The sequence below is a fragment of the Fusarium oxysporum genome, chromosome 8 (genome assembly GCF_000149955.1).
Source record: "Fusarium oxysporum f. sp. lycopersici 4287 chromosome 8, whole genome shotgun sequence".
Taxonomy (NCBI): Eukaryota; Fungi; Ascomycota; class Sordariomycetes; order Hypocreales; family Nectriaceae; genus Fusarium; species Fusarium oxysporum.
In genome coordinates, this window is record NC_030993.1 from 186 (window position 1) to 18,540 (window position 18,355).

The 18,355-nt window shown below is 38.5% G+C and overlaps 6 protein-coding genes across 6 annotated transcripts; 3 read left to right on the forward strand and 3 right to left on the reverse strand.

Moving 5' to 3' along the window:
* Positions 1 to 3,844: 3,844 nt before the first annotated feature.
* On the forward strand, positions 3,845 to 5,374 carry FOXG_18375 (uncharacterized protein). Its single transcript, XM_018398448.1, has one exon. It carries the CDS (start codon positions 4,176 to 4,178, stop codon positions 5,163 to 5,165), a length of 990 nt encoding a protein of 329 aa, XP_018236311.1. The 5' UTR covers positions 3,845 to 4,175; the 3' UTR covers positions 5,166 to 5,374.
* A 1,161-nt stretch (positions 5,375 to 6,535) lies between these two features.
* On the forward strand, positions 6,536 to 7,173 carry FOXG_02651 (uncharacterized protein; the record flags this gene model as incomplete). The annotated part of the gene is made up of 2 exons (XM_018380116.1): positions 6,536 to 6,873; positions 7,040 to 7,173. Exons 1-2 carry the CDS (start codon positions 6,573 to 6,575, stop codon positions 7,171 to 7,173), a joined length of 435 nt encoding a protein of 144 aa, XP_018236312.1. The 5' UTR covers positions 6,536 to 6,572.
* A 5,700-nt stretch (positions 7,174 to 12,873) lies between these two features.
* On the reverse strand, positions 12,874 to 13,032 carry FOXG_18376 (uncharacterized protein; the record flags this gene model as incomplete). The annotated part of the gene is made up of 1 exon (XM_018398449.1): positions 12,874 to 13,032. The coding sequence occupies one exon, from the start codon at positions 13,030 to 13,032 to the stop codon at positions 12,874 to 12,876; it is 159 nt and encodes a 52-aa protein (XP_018236313.1).
* Positions 13,033 to 13,350: 318 nt separating this feature from the next.
* Positions 13,351 to 13,506, reverse strand: FOXG_02652 (uncharacterized protein; the record flags this gene model as incomplete). The annotated part of the gene is made up of 1 exon (XM_018380117.1): positions 13,351 to 13,506. The coding sequence occupies one exon, from the start codon at positions 13,504 to 13,506 to the stop codon at positions 13,351 to 13,353; it is 156 nt and encodes a 51-aa protein (XP_018236314.1).
* A 1,654-nt stretch (positions 13,507 to 15,160) lies between these two features.
* FOXG_02653 (uncharacterized protein) lies at positions 15,161 to 16,119 on the forward strand (the record flags this gene model as incomplete). The annotated part of the gene is made up of 2 exons (XM_018380118.1): positions 15,161 to 15,529; positions 15,580 to 16,119. The coding sequence occupies 2 exons, from the start codon at positions 15,161 to 15,163 to the stop codon at positions 16,117 to 16,119; spliced, it is 909 nt and encodes a 302-aa protein (XP_018236315.1).
* Positions 16,120 to 16,967: 848 nt separating this feature from the next.
* On the reverse strand, positions 16,968 to 18,178 carry FOXG_02654 (alcohol dehydrogenase; the record flags this gene model as incomplete). The annotated part of the gene is made up of 4 exons (XM_018380119.1): positions 16,968 to 17,028; positions 17,081 to 17,154; positions 17,230 to 17,967; positions 18,014 to 18,178. 4 exons carry the CDS (start codon positions 18,176 to 18,178, stop codon positions 16,968 to 16,970), a joined length of 1,038 nt encoding a protein of 345 aa, XP_018236316.1.
* Between the last annotated feature and the right edge of the window lie 177 nt (positions 18,179 to 18,355).

Here is an 18,355-nt window from a genome sequence, read left to right on the forward strand (position 1 = left end):
TTATAGTTATAATATAATATAACTAATAAGTAATTTATTATATTATATAAATAAAAATAATTTATTTTATACTTTTTATTTAATATAATAATACTTCTTTTTTTTATAAACTAATTTTTTTATTTTTTATTTAAATATATAATATCTTAATTTAAATTATTTTTACCTTAACTTAGAATTTATATAACCTTTTAATAAATCTCTTTTAATATATAACTTAATTTATTTTATTTATTTATTTAATTAACTTATTTATTAATTATATTTTTAATTCTTTTTCTTTTAACTTATTTTATTTATTATCTTATTTTTATTTTTTTACCTCCTTTTAATTTATATCTTTTTTATTTTTACTTATTATTCTTTTTATTTTATATCTCTTTTTATTTTTTCTTTTTCTTATTTTATTTATTTATTTTTCTTTTTTATTTTATATATTTTATTTTAAATTCTTTTTATTATATTATATTTTCTTTTTTTTAATTACTTCTTTCTATAATATATATATTATATAAATATAATAAATAAGTATATTATTTTATTTTTCTTTTATTTTATAAAAAATAACTAAACCCTTTATAGCTTATATATAACCTTTAATATATTTTGTTTTATTATATTTTTTAAAGAAGTTTATATAATTAAGATATAACTAATTTAATATATAAATAAACCTTCTTATATATATTAACTTAATTTAAATTCTTTTAAAAATAATAATAAATAAACCTTATAATATTATAATAAGTAATATTTATTTTATACTTAATATAAAATAACTCTTTTTTATTTATATAATATATTTTCTTAATTATTTATTTATTTTATTTATTATATTTATTAATATTCTTTTAATTATAATAGCTTTTAGTTTTTCTTTTAAAATTAATATATTTATATTTATATTTATTTAATTTTCTTATTTTCTACTATATAATAATTCTTTTTTTAACTTATAATTTAATATTTAAATATAATATTAATTTATTATTTTCTTTTTTACTTATATTCTTTTAAATATTAATATATAACTTAATAAATTATACTTAAAATTAGATTTAAGCTTAAACTTTAAGTTAGACTTTGGGTCGGACTTAGGGTCAGACTTTGGGTCAGACTTAGGGTCAGACTTTGGGTCAGACTTAGGGTCAGACTTTGGGTCGGACTTAGGGTCAGACTTAGGGTCAGGCTCAAGGTCAGGCTTAAGGTCAAGGCTCAAGGTCAGGCTCAAGGTCAAGGTTAAGGTCAGGCTCAAGGTCAGGCTCAAGGTCAAGCTTAAGGTTAAGGTTTAATATAAGGTTAAGGTTTAAGTATATATAAATAATAAAATTAAATTAAAATTTAAATCTTTTTAATTTTAATTTTAAATTAATTCTTTTTTAATTTTCTTTTATTTTATTTTTCTTATATATATCTCTTTATATAACTTCTAGCTATCTCTTTATATAGCTTCTAGCTATCTCTTTTATATATCTTCTAGCTATCTCTTTTATATAGCTTCTAGCTATCTCTTTTATATAGCTTCTAGCTATCTCTTTTATATAGCTTCTAGCTATCTCTTTTATCTCTTTTATCTCTTTTATACCTGATTTTCTACTCCTTCTTTAAAAAGTAGATTTCCTTCTTTTATCTTACCTCTCTTATCTTGCCTAGAAAGCTCATCTTTTAAGCTATAAGATCGGTTTTTCCTGTATTTTACAGCTGATTTTCCCCTCTTTATCCTTATAATGGCCTCCTATAGCTGCCCTACCTGTGACGGTAGCTATAAGGATATTCTAGAGCATATCCGCAAAAAACACCCCACCGAAGCCTATACAGATCAGCAGCTACAACCTCTGAATCTAGCTAGGTGCCCACACTCCTCAACAGCTTGCCAAGGAGCCCAGGGCATCAAGGCTCATAGTGCTAAAATCCATGGAATAAGAGGGACTTCAAATATCTCTACTCTTCCTAGGATAAGGACCTATCCAGCCACTAGGGCCCAATATCAGCCTCATCCATCTACAATAGCCTTAGCTAAAGAGCTAGCTGCTAGAAGGAAAAGGCCAGCTAAAACCCCTTCCCCAGAGACAGCAAGACCTTCACAGAGGCAAAGGCAGCAGCCTTCCAGCCCTAGCCCCCAACCTCTCCTAAGCTCTCAGTCTCCTAGCCCACCCCAAAGCAGCCTCTTTCCAGAAGACCAATCTAGGTTATTTTCCCCAGACCTTCCTGAAATCCCTATCTTTCCTATAGCAGAAAGAGAAAGACCTAGGCAAGAGACTGCTTTTCAGGCTATTATTCCCCCTTCTAGTCCTATAGAAGAGGATTCTATTCAGTCTCCAGCTAGGTCTATATCACATATCTCACAGACCCAAGCCGGACCTATCCCCCAGACCCCAGCTAGACCTATTCCTCAGGCTACAGCTAGGGTTTCTTCAAGGTCATCTCAAAGGTCCTCCTCAAGGTCACCTCAAAGGTCCCCCTCAAGGTCTTCTTCAAGATCTTCTTCCAAGTCCTCTTACAGATCTATATCGCAAGGATTTGAAGATATCTTATTAGACTTAGAGACGCCCCCTTCCTCTCCCCCAGACCTTCAGCAGCAACACCAAGAGGCTATAGCACCAATCTTAGCTAAGGGATCTATACAGAAGCTTCTAGCCTATGCAAAAATCCCCATAGTAGAGAAAAAGCTACAAGCTAGACAAGCAGCTATTTTCAAGATAGCTGCTCAAAAAGCCGCTGAGGCCTTTATGAAGAGACCTACTGAGAAAAACCTCTTATACTTCCTTATCCTCCCTAGAATCTTAGGTCTTGGAATCCAGAAAGGAGATTTATCTACCTATCTCCGAGCCTATCCTTCTAATATCCCTTCCCTAGAGACCCTGGAAAGCCTCCTACAAAGCCCAGCTCAAAGTACTTCCTTTTCCCCTTCTCAAGGAAGAAAAACAGCCCCTAGCCCAGCTAAGAGGGCAGCTAAGATGCTAGAGAGAGGCTTCCTAGGACGGGCTTCTCGAGCTCTCATAGACCCTACCCCTATAGCTGCTGATTCAGCTGAAAACAGGGCTATTTTACTCGAAAAACACCCAATAGGCTCAAAGGACCCCTTTTCAAGAAAGACTTGCCCAAGACCTGGCCAACCTATCACAGAGGAAGCTATCCTTGCCTCTATAGCTACTATAGGAAAAGAAAAAGCCCCCGGCCTTAGTGGCTGGACTAGGCCACTTCTAAACCTAGTATCTAAGGCAGATTCCCCAGTTATAGCCTTCCTAAGGCTACTAGCTGATATGATAAGGCAAGGAACAGCCCCAGGGGCAGACCTATTATGTGCAAGCCGCCTTATCGGCCTAGAGAAGCCAGATGGAGGTATTAGACCTATTGCTATGGGAGATCTTATCTATAAGGTAGCTATGAAAGCTATCTTAAAGACCTCCTTTAGCTCCTCTATGCTATTGCCCTTCCAGCTAGGCGTTAGCAGCCCAGGAGGAGTAGAACCAGCTATCTTCCTTCTGGAGGAAGCTATAGCTGGCCCAAATAAGGCTGATTTCCAATATATCACCTCAGTTGACCTCCACAACGCCTTTAACAGCGGGGCTAGACCCTCTATAGCATCCTCAGTGGCCTCCTTTGCCCCTACCTTCTATAGGGCCCCAACCTGGGCTTATAATAACCCCTCACTGCTAGTCCTTCCAGATGGTTCAACCATAGCCTCTTCTAAAGGGGTTAGGCAAGGAGACCCAATAGGACCACTTCTCTTTTCCCTCTCTTTTAGACCTACTCTAGAGGAATTAGCTAGAAAGCTTCCAGGGGCAACCCTAGTTGCTTATCTAGATGACCTTTATATCTTATCTAAAGACCAAGGATCTCTAGATATAGCTAGAGAGGTACTAGAGAAATCACCTTATAAGCTTAACCTAGCTAAAAGCAAGGAAATAGCTATTAAGGACCTTAAAGACCATGGTCTCAAGACCTTGGGTACTTATATAGGTCCCCTAGAAGGCAGAAGGGCTTTTCTGGAAGAAAAGCTAGATACCTTACAGCAGGCTATAGCTGCTCTTCAAGACCTGCCTAAGCAACACTCCCTTCTTCTCCTACGAGGCAGTATCCACCTCCTTCTACGGCACCTCCTCCGGCAACTTAACCCAGAAGGTCTATCTGACCTATGGGAAAAAGCCGATATCCTTATTAAGGAAGCTATTATGACCTTAGTAGCTAGGAGCCCAGCTGAGCGTCCTAAAGAGCCTGATCCCTATCTCTTATCCCTTCCTGTAAGGGAAGGAGGTCTAGGGCTTCCTCTGCATAAGGAATTAGCCCAAGGCCTATATCAGGCTGCTAAGGAAACAGCCAAGAAGATCCTTACAGGTATCACTAGCTTTTTTACCTCTTACCCCTCTCTATCTACCTTAGAAGCCCAAAACCCTAGTCAAGACCAAGGGAAATCAGCTAAAGAGGTTTTTAAAGAGTTAAACGAGGCTAAGCTAGAAACCTTCCTCCAAGACCTCCCCATATCCTATAAGCAAGCCAGGCTAGAGAATGCTAGCTATCTAGGCCGCAAGTGGCTTAGAGTCTTACCTACACAGAAACCCCACTCTTTTACAGACTCTGAGACCACTGAAGCCCTTAGAAGCAGACTTTTCTATCCTATTAAGCCTCTAGACCTGCCCTGTAGTGCCTGTGGTGCTATAGCTAGCCTAGGTCATGAGGATACTTGCAAGGGAGCTAGCAGAAGGTGGATTGCAAGGCATAACGCTGTTAATAGGGCCTTTGTAAAAGCCCTAGGCAGCCGGCCTGACCTTGAGGTCGAGATCGAACCCCTAGTCCAGCAAGACTCCTCCCTCCGGGCTGACTTTGCAGTTACTATTGGAAATAGCCGCTACTTCTATGATATCCAAATCATAGCTATCTCCAAGGACTCTGCAAAGGAGGACCCCTATAGCACCTTGAAGGAAGCTGCTAGTGAGAAAAGGCGGAAATATCAGTCTCTTGGAGCCTTCTTCCACCCTCTTATCTTCTCAGCAGGCGGCCTTATGGATCAGGAGACCTCACAGACCTATAAGAAGCTCCAAGAGCTCTTAGGTCCCTTTGCAGCCTCACAGCTAGACTCAACTATCGGCCTTACCTTGACTAAGACTAGGGCTATCTCAGCTGCCTCTATAGCTCGAGATCTACCTAGGAGAACACACTCCTAGATGCCGACCTATCTTTCTTCTTAACCTATCTTCCTTCTTAACTTATCTCTTTTTCCTATTTCTCCTTTACCTCTATCTCTCTTTCACCTTTATCTCTTTCTTATCCCTATCTCTTTCCTATCTCTATTTCTTCCTTATCTCTATCTCTTTCCTATTTATATCTTACTTATATTCCTATCTATCCTTCTAATATTTATAGCTCTTTTACCTCTTTTTATCTCTTTATCTTTATTTCTTATTATCTCTCTTATCTCTTTCTTATCTCCTTTATATATCTCTCCTTTATACTCTTTATAAATCCTTATATAAATAGCACTCGAGCAAGATAGCTTTCCATAGCCTAATATAACCCTATCCTAACCCTAAGAGCTTGAAGGAATACGAGAGGGTCATTGGCCCATTCGCCAGCAGCCTTAATTCATTTGTGCCCACTATGATCGTCGAGGGCTCTTTATTGCACTGGGGTATGGGTCAGTAATTAGAGGAGAGAACTAATAAGTAATTTATTATATTATATAAATAAAAATAATTTATTTTATACTTTTTATTTAATATAATAATACTTCTTTTTTTTATAAACTAATTTTTTTATTTTTTATTTAAATATATAATATCTTAATTTAAATTATTTTTACCTTAACTTAGAATTTATATGACCTTTTAATAGATCTCTTTTAATATATAGCTTAATTTATTTTATTTATTTATTTAATTAACTTATTTATTAATTATATTTTTAATTCTTTTTCTTTTAACTTATTTTATTTATTATCTTATTTTTATTTTTTTACCTCCTTTTAATTTATATCTTTTTTATTTTTACTTATTATCTTTTATTTATATCTCTTTTTATTTTTTCTTTTCTTATTTATTTATTTATTTTTCTTTTTTATTTTATATATTTTATTTGTGATGGGTTGGTTTCCAACTGTGGATAAACTAAGCCGTGCTAGGTTTATTGTTGGCAGATTGCATAGGGCGTAAACTGAGCTTATCGAAGTGTCACGTCTCTTAATGGTAGATTCAATGCGTATTAGGCTTGATTAATGTAAAGAAGTTTTATTGATAGCTGATAAGCTAGAATCTATGAAAGTGCAAATGAATGTGTTCTATATACTAAAGGTGATCTTTAGATAATCACGGTTACGGTCGTGATCTTAACAGAGGGATTACGGTCGAAGTCGTGATCCTTTGTAGGCGATCACGGTCTGAGACGTGATCGTCTTGAAAGTCCTTAGTGATAGGTTAAGAAAAGTGGGGTACACGTGACGTAACCGCGGGGTCATAACACGATGTCTCCCCTCCGTTGGGTCTTGTCCCCAAGACCTGCATATCACCTGTTGGGCTAATCTCGCCTCGGTAGGTTGCAACTTAAACCTGTATTAATTTTCTTAGGATGCTGACACGATGTCAGGTCGCGTAACGAAACGTTCATCCAAGAAATCCAAAAAATCGATTATCCCGCAAGAGGCGATTAAAAACTTGTTCGAGTCCGGTGATAAAGTTCCCGAGAGAAGGGACATAACCGAAGATCGCGCTTCACTTCATCGTTTTGCGGTTAAGAACAGTCTTCCTGCTGCAATGCCGTGCACGTATTATTTCAAAAATAAAAAGGAATGTCGCTTTAACGATGTTAAGAAGTCTAGTCGTTATCTTGAATGCGTTCGTCGAGGTCGTTCTTGTAACGGTGTCCGTGTCGCATCTACTTGTACGAGTACTCTTTATTCTTCCTTCTTGATATGTGCTGACTTTGGTAGTAAATCGTTTGGTGGATTAGCAAGAGAAGTTAGAAGCTTAGGAAGAAGAGGCAGGTGACAAGGTATTGGTTCTTTATAAGGAGCTTATGGAGTTGCAGTCCTCTCTGGCTGAGGCAGTGAGTCGTTTGCAACGGATTCGTAAGATTAAGAAGAGGGTGAAGGAACGAGGTGCTAAGTTGTTTGAGCGGGGAATGCAAGAGCTTGATAAGGAGGATAACATTCTTCCTGCTTTGCAGTCTTACGAGGAATAGGTGGTTAACGATCTTTAATCGTTAGGTGTTCCTAACGATATTAACTAGGCGTCTTTAGGCCTTGGTGATAAGTTTAACGATATCGGGCCTTTGAGGAGTTCCGGGGTTGGTAAAAGTTCTTTAAGAGTCGTTAGGCATTAACGAGGTGTTTTAGAGGTTCCTATGTGTTTTCGCTTTCTAGGTAGTTTTTCTATTTTATAAGGTATTCTCTCTGGCCATTTTTTATGCGGGTTTTCTTGATAGCTTCTGCTTTGTAGACTTCTAGTCCTAAGATTTCTCGTAGTTCGTTGCTTGTTTTGACTTATATTATGTCTGCTGCTGATTCAAGTAATAAAACGTGAAAGACTGGATGGAGCCTAACTTTCGGTGGTAGGTCTAGTTTGTAGTTATTTTCTGAAATTTTCTGTAGTACTTTGTAGGGTCCGATGAATTTATAGTCCAATTTATGAGTTAGTCAATCTGTTTTGATGTTTTTTGTGGCTAGGTAGACCATGTCTCCCTCCGAAAAGGTTAGTCCCTTTAACCGTTTTAGGTCGTAGTAGTTTTTCATGCGTTTTCTAACAAATTCGAGTTCTGTTTTCATTTCTTCGTGTAGGTTTTTGAGGTCATCACTTTTGAGTATGGCGGCTAGGTTAATTAATTTTTCTTGTTGTGTATCGTAATATGCATTCAGTGTAAATCTAAAATTGGCGTAGGCTGGTATAAGCTTCGTACTTTCGTTGTATGCGGTATTATAGGCGAGTTAGGCTATTAGTAGTTTCTCAACCTAATCGTTCTGTTCGTAGTTGATATAACACCGTAGGTATTGTTCAAGTACTTGATTTATTCGTTCGGTTTATCTATCGACTTGCAGTCGAAACGCTGTCGTAAGTCGGTGGTTTAGTCCAAGTCGTGCTATAAGTGATTGCCAAAATGTTACTGCGAATGTAGGTCCTCTATCCGAAAGGATTTCTGTAGGTAACCTATATACGCTAACAATGTATCGGTAAAAAACATAAGAAAGTTCTTCTGCATCTATTACTTCTCTGTAGGGTAGGTAGTAAGAGAACTTTGTAAGTCGGTTAACAATAACTATGATACTATCATAGAAGATTCCGGTTAAGGGTTCTTCTGACAAGGGTAGTTTGGTTATAAAGTCTATTATAATCAAATCCCAAGGTTATTATGCTACTGGCAAGGGTTATAGTTATCCATAAGGTTTATGTCTTTATGCTTTTGTTTTTACATATAAATCGCATTGTTTTATAACCTTTTTAACTTATCCCTTTTTGAAATGGCGGTAGCCTAGTTCTTGAAGTCGTTTTATTGTTTTCGTGACTCCTTGGTGTCCATATAATAGGTATGCGTGGATTTCGTAGATAAATTCTTATTCTACTCTTTCTTGCTCATCTTGGTCTGTGAGGGATTGTATTAGGTATCTCTATCCCTGTGGTTTTTTCTTGCAGATTGGGCATTTGTCTATAATTTGTCTGATTCGTTTATCTCTTCCTGATCCGAAATACCAGGAAAGATAGCTTGCGCTAGCTTCTTCGGGTTTCTTATGCATATCTCGATGGTATTCTTTTAATTGTTGCATAGAGATATATTTCTTGAATCCGATATAGCATTGTTTTTCTTCTTCTGTTATTCCTTTGCGGGTTAAGGCGATGGTTTTAATAGGTTGTATGAACTGATATTCTCCTTTAGAGTTGGTTTCTAAGAGTTGTTCCTTAGTCTTAATAGTTCTAGTATCAAAGTCTGGTCGTCGACTAACGGCGTCTGCGCGTCCATTGTCTGTTCCTTTACAGTGCGCTATGGTGAAGTCGAATTCATATAGGTATTCGGCGTAGCATAGTTGTCGTCGGTTTAACTCTTGCATCGTCGCAAAGTAAGCTATGTTCTTGTGGTCAGTGAAAACTTTTACTAGGTGTTTGCTTCCTCTGAGGTAGTGTCTAAATTCCTTAAAACAGTTAATAATAGCTAGGAATTCTTTGTTATAGATAGGATAGTTAAGCTCTGCTTTATGCATCTTATGAGAATAGAAAGCAATAGGGTGTAGTACACCGTTGTCGTCTCGTTGTCCTATTTATCCTCCTAGGGCAAAGTCAGAAGCATTGGTTTCGAGTTTAACTTGTCGGTCTGGGTCGAATATAATTAGGACGGGTTTGCTTATGATTAATGCTTTAAGCTTCCCGAAAGCTTCTTATGCCTTATCGTTCTATTGGAATTGTTTATCCTTCTTGGTAATCTCGGTGAGGGGGATAGCGATTTTGCTGAAGTCCTTAATGAATCGTCGGTAGTAGTTGGCGAATCCTAGGAAGGATTGGGTTTCTTTTACCGATATAGGTGGTTTCTATTCGGCGACTACTGTAATCTTTTGCCTGTCTATCCTGATTTCGTTGTATGAGATTTTATGTCTTAAGTATGTTACTTGAGACTGGTGGAAGTGGCTTTTAGTGGGTTCGATAAGCATGTTGGCGTCTTGTAGTGCTTTTAAAACCTTGTGGACGTGTTCTGTGTGCTCTTCTTCTGTGTCAGAGAAGATGAGGATATCGTCTAGGTAGCAAACTATAAAGATATCAAGGTACTCTCGAAGTACGTTTGTAATTATGCGTTAGAATACTGCGGGTGCGTTAGTTAATCCAAAAGGCATAACCAAATATTCGAATAGTCCGTATTTCGTTCGAAAGGCTGTTTTCTATTCGTCGCCTTCTTTGATTCGAATAAGATTATAAGCAGATTTGAGATCGAGGGCGGTAAACCATTTTTTGCCGAATAGACGGTCCTTAAGTTCGGTGATGAGTGGTAACGGTGTTCTGTCCTTTTTAGTGATCTCGTTGAGTTGTCGGTAATCCACTATAAGTCGTAGTTTGTTCGAATTGGGTTTTGGTACGAACATGACCGGATATCCTGCTGAGGATTTTAACGGTCTAATATATCCTTTCTATAGCATATCATTTATCCATTCTCTAAGCATTCCTAGTTCGTCTTAAGATAGATTATAGATGGGGAAGAATTTCGGGTTCTTTCTATCCTTTAGTACGATTTTAATATCATAGTCCGTATATTAAGGTAACTTTGTGTCTAGTTCCTCTTGAAATAACTTCTTATAGATATAATACTCCGGTGGTATGTTCTTGAGTCGTTCGTCAGATTCCTTCGCGGCAATCTGTTTTATCTGTTTAATGTCTTAGTCTAGTTGTTTAAACTGTCCTTTGAGAGATGCTATCGTTCGTCTAATGTATTTAACCTTGCCTTTATGGTATTTGTGTTGCATTCCTTTTGGAATAGGCGGTACTTTGCCGCTCCTGTCTTCGCTGCTCTCTTTAGTCGAAGTTTGAGATCTCGTGTCGTAGCCTGAATCGCTTCTATTATCTAAAGGGTGGTCTTCGCAGTCTACCTGGCTAGTTCTCTAGTTAAATTGTGGGTTGTAGCATAATAGCCATGGGTATCTAAGTACTAGATCGTATCTCCATACTAGGATAATATCGAAGTTAATACCTTAGTTCTTTCCGTTAATGAATACCTTAAGGTAATTAATCTCTCTGGTAATATTTCCGTTTTCGTATAGATAGGTTTCTCCTTGTCCGTTATATACTGTATATGGGTCGTTCTTGTCCTTCTATGGTAGCCTTAGTTTATTAACCGTTGTAGGGGAAATGAAATTCATATCGGCTCTGCTATCTACAAGTGCACTTAGCTACTTGCCCTTGATTCTGACTTTCAGTTCTAGGCAGGTTCGTTGGCATCCTTTCGTTGCCATTCTCAGAGCTTTCTTAGGTAGTTTAGCCTCTGATTTTTCGCCTATCTGTCGCTCCGTTACAGATAGCGCATGCCTTTTCCCTATGGGTAATCTATGCTGCATTTGCTCTTAGTGCAGTTAATGTCGCTGGGATATTCGTTCTGGGTGGCTAATTTTTGTTGATAAGCAGCTTCTATTTTTCCTACCTCGTGGTCTAGGATGATGTCTGCTTTCTCTTCTTCGGTAAGGGGTCTTCCTTTTTTTTTTTTCGTTTCTTCTAATCGTTCTTGCAGCTGTTGTTTGTCTAGCTGTCGGAAGATATCCTGTTTATCTTAAGATGCTTCTTCTTCTGCAATCTCAACTTCTTGTTGTATATTCTGTCTCCATTGTATAATGTATCGGGAGTTCTGAATGTGCGCTAGGGCTTGCTCTCGTGTTTCTGTATAAGCTTCTAGTTTCGCTACTTGAGATCCTCTATATCTCTTTGTAACTTGGTATCCGAGTGTGTCGATAATTAAGTAGGGTTTCTGTTCTTAATGTTCTGGGACTTGTACTGGGAAGCAGTTGTTTACTACTTTATCTTGCCAGTGTCGTGGACAATAGTTTCGTGTGCATGATATCTAAGATATCTGCCTGTGATTCGGGTGATCTGGGTACCTCCTTAGGTCCCTTTCGGCTTACATACGTTCTTCTGGAATTGTGGGGTCTTCCAATGCTTCCTTTGTGTAAGCTCGGATGTAAATGTTGTTGTCTTGCTCCGTGATTACTCGTTCTCTGGCGAGTTCTGTATATTTCTGATGTTTACTGGTCTAGAAACGTTGATTGAATTCGTCGTATTGTGGTACGATGGGGGTGTTCTAGATCGTCTTTTTATCCTTGTTCTAGAGTTTCCTAGTGTCGGATTTTCTTTGGACTCTGCAAGATTCCAAATAGTTGGGGTCATTGATGTGTCGATTTGGTCGTCGCGAGGTGACCTTGACAGGAATGTTGTCGATTTCCTGGTTGATTGTCTTGGTACTCGGTTTATTGTCTGTGTTAGGGGCAATTTCCTTTCCCTTTTTGACCATGAACACAGATTTTCCCTTGGTGAGGTGTTATGCTTCTGGTTCGGGTACCAGTACCTATTCGAGTTCGACTTCTGCGTTTTATTTTGCCTTCATCCTTTGTTGTTTTTGTTGTTTGCTTTCTTTTCTTCTGAACTCAGGGTCTTCTTGTCTCTTTGCATTATATGCTCTTTTCTTTGCCTGTTTTTCACTTTTGCTTTATGTGTAAACTGTTGCTACAAGGGCTGTATGTCCTAGTACGGGTCGTTGTTCTGGGTCTAGGTTTTGGTAGTATTTTTCGAGAGTTTCTTCCTTGCTAAGGAATGGGTTGCATACATCGAGAGATAGGTCGAAGTTATCGATTCGTATCATTTATGTTATATCGTATCCATCTTTTCTTATCATGTTAATGGTTTTAATTACCATCTGAGGTTCGTCGTTTTTCTTGACCATGTTGATTTTCTTACCTTCGGGTACTGGCCTGTATTTTTAGTTAGTTTTAACAGGGTTCTTATATTCTCGTTCGTAATGTCCTTTCTTGCCACAGTTATAGTAAGTAATTTGGGTTTTATCTCGTTTGGCCATCGCAATAACCATAGGTCCTGCATCGGTACTATATGAGGTATCGTTCTATCGTTTCTTCCCTTAGTTGGCGTATTGCTGTTTGGTGTTCTATCGGGGGTTATATAACCCTCCGTGTTTCTCAGCTTGCTTTTCCCTGCGTTATTCATACTGTTAATTGTCGATTTCTACAGCAATACTAGCAAGTTCATTTAGATCCTTAGGTTTAGGTCTGATATTTACTATGGCATCCTTAACTTCGGACTTGAGTCCTAAGTATACTTGTGCTATATAGGCTTCTTCGCCCTAGTTTAATTTCGCTGCTTAGTAACGGTATTCTGCAAGGTAGTCTGCGGCAGATCCTTTCTGTTTAAGTTATCGGATCTTTATTTCTGCCATTCGTTTCTCGTCCATGATTCCGAAAGCATTTCTAAGTTCGGATTCGAAGTACTCGTATTTTTCGTAGACATACTTAGTCACTGGTTGTCGTTTATCGGGTGGATTATTGACATAGTCGCGGATGATAGGTTCCATTATTTGCAGTGCTTTATCTTTAAGGAATCCCATACTATGTTATACTCTTAATTCTTCGGTTGTGAACTAAATTAGATAGTACATCTAGTAGCTCCGGAGGCTAGTGAGGAATCCTTGCAATTTATCGGCATCGCTATTGAAAGAATCAGGCTGACGAGGTCGAAGGATCTCTCCAGGGTCTTTTCCGGTAGCAACGAGGGCTTAGGTATGTTCGATATGTTCCTTGTACAGCCTCTGACTGTTTTCGGCTGTTTTTCCGAGTAACTCTGCAATTTCGGCGAGGTCGGCCACCTTTTTCTCCAAGGCCTCGATTCGGTTCTACGCGATTTTGGCGTTATTCTTGGCGTTATCCAGGAGGGTATTGTGTTGCTCCCCCAGGTTACGAAGTTTCTTCTTGAGTTTCTTGACTTCGTCTTCGTGAGAGTTTAGGTAGATAGGAGGACTCTCAATATCTCCTTCCTCGTCCGTTTCCATCGGGACTTCCTGGAGTTCCTCTGCAAGAGGTCGAGGTTCCTCAGGAGGTGTAACGTGCTAGGAACATCCGGCAGTCGAAGGGCGGCTTAGAGTAACGGGTGCCATTGCGTAGATATTGCTCAGCATTATGCGGTACGGTCTAAATAAGAGCTATCAACGTGTAACGGTTAGTTTCTAACTGTAGATAAACTAAGCCGTGCTAGGTTTATTGTTGGCAGATTGCGTAGGGCGTAAACTAAGCTTATCGAAGTGTTACGTCTCTTAATAGTAGATTTAATGCGTGTTAGGCTTAATTAATATAAAGAAGTTTTATTGATAGCTGGTGAGCTAGAATCTATGAAAGTGCAAATGAATGTGTTCTATATACTAAAGGTGATCTTTAGATGATTACGGTTACGGTCGTGATCTTAACAGAGGGATCACGGTCGAAGTCGTGATCCTTTGTAGGCGATCACGGTCTGAGACGTGATCGTCTTGAAAGTCCTTAGTGATAGGTTGAGAAAAGTGGGGTATATGTGACGTAACCGCGGGGTCGTAACAATCCTAGATAAGTACTCTAGCTTAACTTATATCTTAAGAGCCAGTTTTTAAAAGCTTATATAAAATTTAAACAAAACCTGAAATAGCTAAAGTTTAAAAGTTATATATTTAATTATATTTAAAAGCCATAACTATACTAAAGAAGAAAAAGTCTTATTAATTTATTATATAGTAGTATAAAAGAAATTTATTTATATTATATATATAAGCTTTTATATATAAAATAAAAGTATGTAAAATCTAGAGAAAATATATATGTTTTAAGAGAAAACAATTTTAATAGATTTTTAACAATTTTATCTAGAGTGATTAGATACTATAGGGTAGGCTATTTTTAGCTACACAGTGCAGTGGAGTATTTGCTTATCTGGAGCACCTGCTTATTAACTATGTTAATTAGTTTATTACTTTAAGGTTAAAATAAAAATACAATTAGCCGTGTAATTGGTGATGCTCTTGTTATAGTAATCCTGGGTTATATGTTTCTGCCCTTTCCGTGGATTAACGGAGCACTTAAGGTTATATCCGCCATTCCAGTGTTTGTACATCATTTTCAGATGTAACCATTAATATTTTAGTCGCATTTACAAAAACTGCAGAGGTGGCCAGTGTCTAAAACTGCTGTCAAGAGAGCACCACTGTAGCCACAAAACGCCAGTGAGCTCACCTATTAAATGCTGGACCAATAGAAGCTGTCACAAAGTGATACAGTATTGAGCACTTGGAGCTTCTTTTCCATGATACCGTGCACTCTTTCAGGGCCAAGAGGGGAACATTGAGGTACATAAGTGTACTTTGTAAGTAATGAATTCGTCTATTAAGCCTTATAATCGACCCCTAAGCAATTTAGGCCCACAGATACAGGTCCCTTTGAGTATCCGAAGTACCTAGTCTAAGGAGAGGAGGCTGCCAGTGCTCAGTACTGTAGTATAGGCTCACAGGGTGCAGGGAGATTGAATACCTTCAATTAAGAGCAGGCGGAAATGCCACGATCGCTGACGTGGCAAACTATTTAACTCGAGCACTCCTCCCTCTCGCCCAGCCTATATGCTGCTCGTCGACAGAAGTGGCTAAGGGAATCATACAGAAAGTAGCGATATATCATCCTGTGAACATGGCCCCCCATATCACTGTTGTCCCCGCCTCGACCAGAGTCGGCACAGAGACAATTCGGTGGCTTCTAGCCTCCTCAGAGAAGCCTTTAGTTCGCGGCATCTACCGTGACACCTCGAAATCTCCTGCTGAGTACACCAACACCTATAATTTCGAGGCCGTCAAAGGAGATGTTGAGATTGGAGATGTTCTTGACTTCACCGGCTCTGACGCAGTCTTGTATGTGCCACCGCCGACATATGAAAAAAAGATGGACCTGGCCGATTGGGCGAGACAGACAGCTACTAATGTCAAAGATGCATTGCACCGCGCAAGCGTCAAGAGACTTGTCATCTTGTCCGGTCTAGGATCTCAACATGATCGTGGTGTTGTAAGTAGCAGAAGTTAAGACTCTGGCAAGTCGCTGACGTTTAAACACAGGGCCTCGCATGCCTCAACCATGAGACGGATCAAATACTCAAAGACGCTGTACCTGATGTCACCATTCTTCAGTGTACCCATTTCCTGGAAGAGTTTAAGTATATCTTCCAAGCGCCATTAGGGGACCCTCCAAGCATCGCCTCTTGGATTGCCCCAGCAGATTATAAAATTCCAATGGTCAGTATCACGGATGTTGGCGAAGCATGCGCCAAGTATCTACTTACAGACTCTGGAAATCCCAGCTTTCAGCGTCTCAAGATATTTGGCCCTCGTCCGTACAGCTCAAACGATCTGAGGGATGCCTTTGAGGAGGTGACTGGGAAAAAGGCTGAGCTTGTACTTGCCCAAGGCGAAGACTTAAAAGCTTTACTTAGGCAACTTTTTCCAGAGCACTGTATTCCAGACTTTATGGAGATTATAGAAGCATCTTTACCTGGTGGACTAATTGCGGAGGAATATGGCTATGATGAGAAGACTATAGTAGGGAAGGTTGAGTTGATTGATACTCTTTGGGAGCTGAGTAGGAAGTACAACGGCTAAGTAATTAGTCCATACTAGGTTTATATTTGCAGATTGCATAGGGCATTATACTAGGTAAATATTAGTTACTAAATCTCTTAATAAATAAGTAGTATATATTAGGCTTATTAATATAAAGAAGTTTTATTCATAGCTACTAAGCTAAGTTTTATAACAGTGCTAATAAATATATTCTATATACTAAGGTTAGCTATATAGCTTAGTATAGTATAAATATAATCTAAGAGATAGATCTATAGGGATTAGATATAATTTATAGTAATTTATAATCTAAGTAATCTAATAGGAGAGGATTGCCACCAAGAAGAGTAATCCTTATATAATTAGTAGAAAATATAAGGTATATATAATATAACTACTAGGATAATAATAAAAATAATAACTTTTAATACTTTTAATTATAAATTAGATATAATTACTAATTAAGTTTAATTAAATTAAGATTATTACTATAAGATAAAGAATTAAATAATTAGTCTAATAATATTATATATAAAAAAACAAATTTTATTAAATAATAAAAAGTATTAAAAAAATAAGTTCTTAAAGGGATTTTATCTCTTTATATTTAATATTATAAACATCTATTTAACCCTATTAGTAAGGCTAGACTTCTTACCTTAAAATACTTATTATAACTATTATAAGATAAGAAAAGGTTAACTTAAGGTTTTATAACAATATAGGTATTAGTATTATAAGAAAGAAATATTAATTAAAAGAAGATTTAAAAATATTTAGAAGTTATAATATTATTAAGTTTATAAGTTAATCATAAGGTTAATAAATATACTTCTAATTTAATATAATAGTTAAATTACTAAGTAATAAACTAATATAAACTATTACTACTCAATCTTAATTACAACTTTGCCAAAATGCTTCTGGTCTACCAGGTACTGGTAAGCACTTAAATTAGTTAGCCTGGCTCCTAAGTCGTGATGGTACATGTTTGACTTACTCCTTGAGCTCCTCGAGCTTAAAGACCTGTTGGTCGAGAACGGGTTGAATGTCGGAAGCCTCAATTGCACGAATCTTGTCAAGTCAGTAACCACGAAATGAAAAGCCAGCGAAAGGGGCAGGGAGGAAAACTATTGTTCAAGAACGTACCATTGCTTCGAATTGATCTCGGCTCCCGACGACGATTCCCCTGACGACAGCCATGCTGGACAGGATCTGAGGGAAGCTTGGTCCGGTCTCTCCCGGTCCAGCAATCCAACCAATGATGGTGACATAGCCGCCAATATTAACAGCTTTGAGGCTTTCCGTGATAGTGTGCGCGCCCCCAACCTCGAGGACATGGTCAACACCGCCTTCGGTGAGCCTCTTGGCCTCCTCCCCCCAGTTCGGAATCTCCTTGTAATTGATGACATGATCAGCTCCGAGCTCCCTCAGCTTCTGAGCCTTGGCTGTAGAGGAAGTCGTGGCAACAACTCGAGCACCCGCAGCCTTTGCAAACTGCAGAGCAGAGATACTGACACCACCAGTACCCTGTGTCAAGACCCAGTCGCCAGGAAGGACTGCCCTCAGCCCGTAGAGAGCATTCCACGCCGTGAGGGCGCTGCAAGGCAGCGTTGCAGCCTCCAGATAACTGAGGTTCTTTGGCATATCCACAAGTCCATTCTCGTTAAAGACACCGTACTCCCGCATAGTGCCATCAACAGAGCCACCTACGGCCGATCCCAAGACCTTTGGGGTCAGTGGTCCACCAAAATACGCTTGCATGAACAACGTCATAACCTTGGAACCTTCCTGAAAGCGGGTGACCTTGTTTCCAATAGCCACGACCTCTCCAGCACCATCGGAGCCTGGAATGATGTTTGCCTTGACATCGAAAGGATAAGTGCCCTGAGCGAGTTAGTCAGGCTGATGATAGTAGAGAATGCTTCTTTACCTGGGCAATCATGATATCGCGGAAGTTGAGAGAAGCTGCATGGAACTTGACCAGCACTTCGTTGTCAGAGAGCTCAGGGAGAGGCTGTTGGGTGTCAAACTTGAGGTTGTCAAAGCTGCCCTGGCCCACGACCGCCCAACCCTTTGTAGTTTTCGGCAAAGACATGATAAATATAATAAGGTGGTGTTGGATTTTAGTAGGTATGTGAAGAAACTTGATTTATTTGTTGCTTGATGGGTCAGTTAATACGTGGGTTGATTGCATGATCTTATACTCAAAGAATTAGACTTCTGCCAACCTTGCTTTCATAATGGATATGTTAATTACTCCACCTGGATTGTG

Bases quoted from the DNA above. Each gene is read 5' to 3' on its own strand.
- FOXG_18375 (XM_018398448.1), top strand. From the start codon at position 4,176: ATGACCTTAGTAGCTAGGAGCCCAGCTGAGCGTCCTAAAGAGCCTGAT.